The 7,500-nt window shown below is 50.3% G+C and overlaps 1 protein-coding gene across 1 annotated transcript in view; it reads right to left on the minus strand.

Annotated features, from left to right (window-relative positions):
• heatr5a (HEAT repeat containing 5a) overlaps positions 1-7,500 on the minus strand; it is a 45,592-nt gene that overhangs the window by 9,709 nt on the left and 28,383 nt on the right. Inside the window, 10 exon segments of the mRNA XM_032499799.1 lie at positions 619-704; positions 707-745; positions 2,030-2,159; positions 2,887-2,986; positions 3,232-3,416; positions 3,419-3,493; positions 3,650-3,829; positions 5,009-5,077; positions 5,854-6,073; positions 6,685-6,922. Coding sequence (XP_032355690.1) covers positions 619-704; positions 707-745; positions 2,030-2,159; positions 2,887-2,986; positions 3,232-3,416; positions 3,419-3,493; positions 3,650-3,829; positions 5,009-5,077; positions 5,854-6,073; positions 6,685-6,922 — 1,322 coding nt within the window.

Genomic DNA, 7,500 nt, shown 5'->3' on the forward strand with positions numbered 1-7,500 from the left:
GACAGACGAGGGGACAGCGGGGGACGAGGGAGGGACAGACGAGAAATTTTAGCCCGGGGGACAAGGGGGGATGTTAGAAACAGGGGACAGAAAAGGGGGACGGCGGGGGCCGTTAAAAGACAGACGAAAAAGCCCGTTGGACACACAAAGGGGAAAAAAGGGCAGACGAAGGGGGACGAAAAGGGAAAAGACGGGGGCCAGACAAAAGGGGCAGTTAACCGACAAGGGGAAGCAGAGACGGCAGAGGGACAGACGGGGACAAAGGGGGCAGACGAAGGACGTTTTAAAACAGAGGGCAGAAGAGGACAGGGAAGGGGCCGACGGGGGGACAAGGACAACAGAAGGACGTAGCGACGAGGGACGCAGATGGACAGGCAGAGGGGCAGACGGAGGGCCGTTAGACAGACAGAGGGGAGACAGAGGATGTTTAAAAAACAGGGAGAAAAAGACGATGGACAAACAACACACAGACAGAAACAAAAGTTTTTTAAATAAGAGACACCAAGCCCTAATGTTCTGTTCAGGAATCTGAACTTTGGGAATTCAGATTTCTGGTTTAGAGTCTAGCTCGGTTCTGGTCTATATTCTAGTCTGGATTCTGGTCCAGCTGTGTCCTACCTGGTCGCTTCCGATCTTGGCGCGGGGCCAGGGGACGTCCAGCAGCACCTGCAGAGCTCGCAGACAGGAAGTGATGTTGTCCATCTGGTGTCAGAGTGCGGAGAACACAGGAACTCCACACTGATCCCTGACAGACACACACACACACCAACGCACAAAAACCACAAGTTAGAACAGATTAATACAACAGGGTGTGTGTGTGTGTGTGTGTGTGTGTATAACTGTGTGTGTGTATAACTGTGTGTGTGTGTTGTGTAAAAACTGTGTGTGTAAAAAAGTGTGTGCGTGTGTGTTTGGGGTGTGTAAAAAAGCTGTGTGTGGTATAACTGTGTGAGTGGGGTGTAAAAGTGTGTGTGTGTGGTATATCTGTGTGTGTGGTATGACTGTGTGTGTGTTTTATGTGTGGGTGTTAGGTAAAACAGTGTGTGTGTCGGTTATATCTGTGTGTGGGTAGACTGTGTGTTGTTAGTGTAAAACAGTGTGTGTGTGTTTTGTGTGTATATCTGTGTGTGTGTTGTATGACTGTGTGTGTGTGTATGACTGTGTGTGTGTATACTGTGTGTTTTGTGTGTATATCTGGGGTGTGTGTAGACTGGGTGTGTGTGTGTATGACTGTGTGTGTGTGTGTGTGTATGACTGTGTATATCTGTGTGTGTGTGTATATCTGTGTGTGTGTATGACTGTGTGTGTGGTGTGTGTATGACTGTATGTATATCTGTGTGTGTGGTGTGTGTATATCTGTGTGTGTGTATGATGGGTGTGTGTTTGTGTGGGTATGACTGGTGTGTGTGTGTGTGTGGTATGAACGGGTTGTATATCTGTGTGTGTGTGTGTGTATATCTGTGTGTGTGTATGATATGTGTGTGTGTGTGTGTGTGTGTGTGTATGACTGTATGTATATCTGTGTGTGTGTGTGTATATCTGGGGTGTGTTATGAGTGTGTGTGTGTGGGTGTGTATATCTGGTGTGTGTATGAGTGTGTGTGTGTGTTGTGTGTGTGGTGTATGACTGTATGTATGTCTGTGTTGTGTTGTATGTATATCTGTGTGTGTGTATATCTGGTTGTGTGTATGAGTGTGTGTGGTGGTGTGGTGTGTGTAGCTGTAGTAGTTGTGTGGTGTATATCTGTGTTGTGTAGTGTGTGTGTGTGTTTGTGTTTTGAAGTTAATTGAGCGTGATCTCCAATAATAAGTGTAGATCTCGTGATGAGTTTTGTTTTACACGGGAGGGAAAAAGAAGTGTTAAAAAAGAAAAAAAAAAGAAAAGTGTATTCTGAGTTTGGACCCGGGGGGACGGGACGGGACCCGGGGGGACGGGTCTGGTCCCGGGGGGATGGGGCAGGGTCCCGGGGGGACGGGTCTGGTCCCGGGGGGATGGGGCAGGGTCCCGGGGGGACGGGTCTGGTCCCTACCCAGGATGAGGTGCAGTCTGTCGGTGTTGACGTCCTCGGGACTCTTGGCTCCGCCCCCCCTGTGTCCCATGGAGGTGGGCGTGGCCGGTCTGGACAGGTTCACAGGGGGGTCCTCTGACATCACAAAACCTGAAACACACACCCCTCGACACCTTTACTTCTCCCTTTCTTTTTGGATAGAAGACGAGGAGGAGGAGGAGGATGGAGCGGAGGGGAGGTATGAGGAAGTGATGTGGGAAGTTGGGAGGAGGATGGAGGATGAGGGGGGAGGATGGAGGAGGGATGAGGAGTGAGGTGGACGTGAGTGGAGGGGGGAGTGTGGAGGGAGAGTATTTGAGCGGACGAGGAATGGAGGAGTGAGGATGGAGGTGAGGATGGGAGGAGAGAGTGGAAGGAGAAAAGGAGGAGGAGGGGATGAGTGAGAGGGGGAGGAGCGGGACGCGAGGGAGGATGAGGACGGGGGGAGTGGAGGGCCGGGGATGGTGGAGATCGGGGGAGGGGAGGAAGGAGGAGCGGAGGACGAAGGGGAAGGTGGGACAGATGAGGGAGGTGGAGAAGTGAGACGAGAAAACTGGCAGACCGGAGACCATGAAGGGAGGGATGGAAGGAAATAAGGAAGGTCCAATGGAATTAAATGGACGAGCGAGGACTTAGGTAGAGCGGTGAGTGCTGGATCGCTGAGGAGCTATAATGAGATTTAGAAGGAGTGAGGAAAGGAGGGGAGAGAAGTGGAGGAGTGAGAAGGATGGAGAAAGGGGAGGAGTGGAAAAGAGGAGAAGAGGAGGAGGATGGAGGATGAGAAAAGGAGGAAGAGGGGAAGGGAAGTGAGAAAAGGAGGAGAGAAGGGAAGGATTGACGGTGCGTGCAGCAGAGGGAGGAGGCGTGCAGCATGGGAGCCCAGGAGGAGGAGACATGAGGTCGGCCGAGTTAGATCTCTGGCTGGTTAAAGATCCTCTGCTGTGAGGCAACCAGGAGGAGAGGACGTTCATAAGAGATGCTAACGAGATGCTAACGAGATGCTAACGAGATGCTAACGAGAAACTTCTGTAACAGTAAAAATGGACCTACTTAACAAAGTTGGTTCACTGCTAGCTTAGCTACAATTTAGCATCAAACACAACAAAGGCTGTCAGCTGAACGGTGTTTTGAGCTAACGTTAGCAACATTGGGCAGTGACAGATGCCAGTGAAGGACAATGAGACGCTGTGATTGGCTCCCGTCTCCTACCTGTGGCAGGTAGCTGGGAAGCGTTCTCCTGGGGCAGGGTCAGCATGGCGTAGTCTTGCAGCGCCGCCAGCCACAGGCGGCTCAGGGTCAACAGATCTGATTGGACCAGATTTAGTAGGCCCGCCCCTTCTGACTCAGAGCCTGAGCCGTGATTGGCCAAGAGGAGGAGACGGACACGTCAGCTATCCTATCGGGGCTCTCCTTCTGACGGCTCCTCTGAACGGCTACGATGTAAACCTGAGAAGGAGGGGGAGGGAGGGGGAGGGAGGGAGAGGGAAGAGAGAGAGAGAAAGGGGGAGAGAGAGAACATTTTGTTTACTTTTTGTTAAAGAACTTCAATACTTTTTAGTCCTATCTTTGAAATATTAAACTTAAAGACGGCGGCATCGTCACCTCGGCCCAGGCCTTCAGGACGGCCAGCGTTTCCATGGTAGCGGTGGCCTCGTTGTACAGCGGGCTGCATGTGTCCCCCCCCGCCTGGACTTTAGCCAATGAGGAGGCCAGGAGCTGGTGGACTCGCCGCAGGTCACGCAGGTCGCTGACCACACCGCTGGCGATCCAGGCGCTGCACACCTGCAGAGAGAGGGTCCATCCACCAGACTCCATGTAAATAACCACTACTTTTAGCGTGTATAGAGCAGCATATCTCCACCAGACTCCATGTAAATAACCACTACTTTTAGCGTGTATAGAGCAGCATATCTCCACCAACTCCATGTAAATAACCACTACTTTTTAGCGTGTATAGAGCAGCAATCTCCACCAGACTTCAGTAATTCACTACTTACCCTGTTTAGAGCAGCATATTCCCCACCCTCCATTTAAATATAGCGACTGTTAGCATGTATAGAGCACAGTATCTCCACCAACTCCATGTAATCATCACTACTTTTAGCTGTAAGAGCAGCATATCCCACCAGACTCCATGTAAATAATCACTACTTTTAACGTGTATAGAGCAGCATATCTCCACCAGACTCCATGTAAATAATCACTACTTTAGCGTGTATAGAGCAGCATATCTCCACCAGACTCCATGTAAATAACCACTACTTTTAGCGTGTATAGAGCAGCATATCTCCACCAAAACTCCATGTAAATAATCACTACTTTTAGCGTGTATAGAGCAGCATATCTCCACCAGAATCCATGAAAATATCACTACTTTTAGCGTGTATAGAGCAGCATATCTCCACCAGACTCCATGTAAATAATCACTACTTTTAGCGTGTATAGAGCAGCATATCTCCACCAGACTCCATGTAAATAATCACTACTTTTAGTGTGTATATAGCAGCATCTCCACCAGACTCCATGTAAATAATCACTACTTTTAGCGTGTATAGAGCAGCATATCTCCACCAGACTCCATGTAAATAATCACTACTTTTAGCGTGTATAGAGCAGCATATCTCCACCAGATCCATGTAAATAATCACTACTTTTAGCGTGTATAGAGCAGCATATCTCCACCAGACTCCATGTAAATAACCAGGACTTTTAGTGGGGGTTTTTGATGATGGGGATTTTGGGCTGTTTCACGTTAAACTAAAAGGATCTTACTTGTAGGGATACTTTCCATAATGTCAGAAACTTAAAATAGTATTAGAATAATCTGAGTGTTTTAGCAGCAAAAACAGAACTTTTAGTGTACGCTAACTGATGCTGAACATCCTCTGTCACTCAGTATCTAACAGCTGGAGAGCATTCGCACTGATTGAGATGATTATTGATGATTAATTAACCAATCACCTGGCAGGCTTTGGCGGTGACGTCAGGAGGAGCATCAGCACTGAAGGCCGGTCTGAGAGCAGCTCCCACCTGCACACAGGAAACCAAAGAAATGTAATGTATATACATTATTAGGGACCAATAAGGTCTATATAAAGAGACTTCAGATCCAGTATTAGGGACCACTAACGTCTATATAAAGAGACTTCAGATACAGTATTAGGGACCACTAAGGTCTATATAAAGAGACTTCAGATACAGTATTAGGGACCACTAAGGTCTATATAAAGAGACTTCAGATACAGTATTAGGGACCACTAAGGTCTATATAAAGAGACTTCAGATACATTATTAGGGACCACTAAGGTCTATATAAAGAGACTTCAGATACAGTATTAGGGGACCACTAAGGTCTATATAAAGAGACTTCAGATCCAGTATTAGGGACCACTAACGTCTATATAAAGAGACTTCAGATCCAGTATTAGGGGACCACTAAGGTCTATATAAAGAGACTTCAGATACAGTATTAGGGACCACTAAGGTCTATATAAAGAGACTTCAGATACAGTATTAGGGACCACTAACGTCTATATAAAGAGACTTCAGATCCAGTATTAGGGGACCACTAAGGTCTATATAAAGAGACTTCAGATACAGTATTAGGGACCACTAAGGTCTATATAAAGAGACTTCAGATACAGTATTAGGAACCACTAAGGTCTATATAAAAGAGACTTCAGATACAGTATTAGGGGACCAGTAAGGTCTATATAAAGAGACTTCAGATACAGTATTAGGGGACCAGTAAGGTCATAAGAAGCTCCCTCAGCCAATCAGCATCCAGCCCTGTGAGCAGGTCTTACGTTGGCCTGGTACTGCTCCAGGATGACGTGGCCGGGGAACTCGGGTTCGGGGACGGCTGAGAAGCGTCTGATGATCTCCAGCAGCATCTGGAGCCCTGCCAGCCGCAGCTGGTCGCTGTGGTCCGTCGCCGCCATGAACGCCATGCGCACCAGATCGCCCAGATGGAGCACCAGGAAGTCTGGGGGGGGGGGGTCCAGAAACACAACATAAACCAGGCCACTCTGTAGGCAGGGTAGCCACGATTCTCTATGCATCCACCCATCCATCCACCCATCCATCCACCCATTCATCCACCCACCGATCCATCCATCCATCCACCCACCCATTCATCCACCCACCGATCCATCCACCCACCGATCCATCCATCCATCCACCCATTCATCCACCCACCGATCCATCCACCCACCGATCCATCCATCCATCCATCCACCCATTCATCCACCCACCGATCCATCCACCCACCGATCCATCCATCCATCCACCCATTCATCCACCCATTTATCCACCCATCCATCCATCCATCCACCCATTCATCCACCCACCGATCCATCCATCCATCCACCCATTCATCCACCACCCAAACATCCATCCATCCACCCATCATCCACCCACCAATCCATCCATCCACCCACCCATTCATCCACCCACCAATCCATCCACCCCATCATCCACCCACCGATCCATCCATCTATCCACCCACCCATCCATCCATCCACCCACTATACACCATCCATCTATCCACCCATTACATTCACCATCATCCACCCATCCATCCATCCACCCACCGATCCATCCATCCACCCACCCATCCATCCACCCACCCACCCTACCGGTGGAGTCGTGCAGGCGTCTCTCCTGAGCCAGCGCCATGTTTGAACGTGGCGGGTCTCTCCGTCACACTGAGCCAGATGATGCGCACGCCTAACAGCGACCACGTGCAATCTGCGCGTGGCCCACGCAGCGCCGTGAACGGCCCCGCCATCCGCCCGAGCCCTAAGGGGAGAGTGCGTCGTCTCTCCTGGAGTCCGCTCCTCGTAGTGCGGCGGCCCTCCACGGGAGCAGTGCAGTCTGGAGGGGGGGGGAGCACAGAGGAGGATAGGGGGAAAGAGGGGGCACATAGGAGAGGGAGGAACAGAGGGAGGGAGAGGGGGCATGGGGAGGCACGGAGAGGGAGTAACTGGGAGGAGAAGGGAAGAGGGAGGGAGAGGAGGACATGAGGAGGGAGAGAGGGAGGAACATGAGGGGGAGAGAGGGAGGAACATGAGGGAGGGAGAGAGGGAGGAACATGAGGGAGGGAGAGAGGGAGGAACATGAGGGAGGGAGAGAGGGAGGAACATGAGGGAGGGAGAGAGGGAGGAACATGAGGGAGGGAGAGAGGGAGGAACATGAGGGATGGAGAGAGGGAGGAACATGAGGGATGGAGAGAGGGAGGAACATGAGGGAGGGAGAGAGGGAGGAACATGAGGGATGGAGAGAGGGAGGAACATGAGGGATGGAGAGAGGGAGGAACATGAGGGATGGAGAGGGAGGGGAAAAGGTATACAGGACAGAGGGAGAGAGAGAGGGAGGTGTAGAGGAAGGAGGGAGGAAGGAGGGAGGAAGAGAGGAGGGAGGGAGGAGGGAGGAAGGAATTCCCTTTTATTATA

This window comes from Etheostoma spectabile, chromosome 20 (assembly GCF_008692095.1).
Source record: "Etheostoma spectabile isolate EspeVRDwgs_2016 chromosome 20, UIUC_Espe_1.0, whole genome shotgun sequence".
NCBI classification, from domain to species: Eukaryota; Metazoa; Chordata; class Actinopteri; order Perciformes; family Percidae; genus Etheostoma; species Etheostoma spectabile.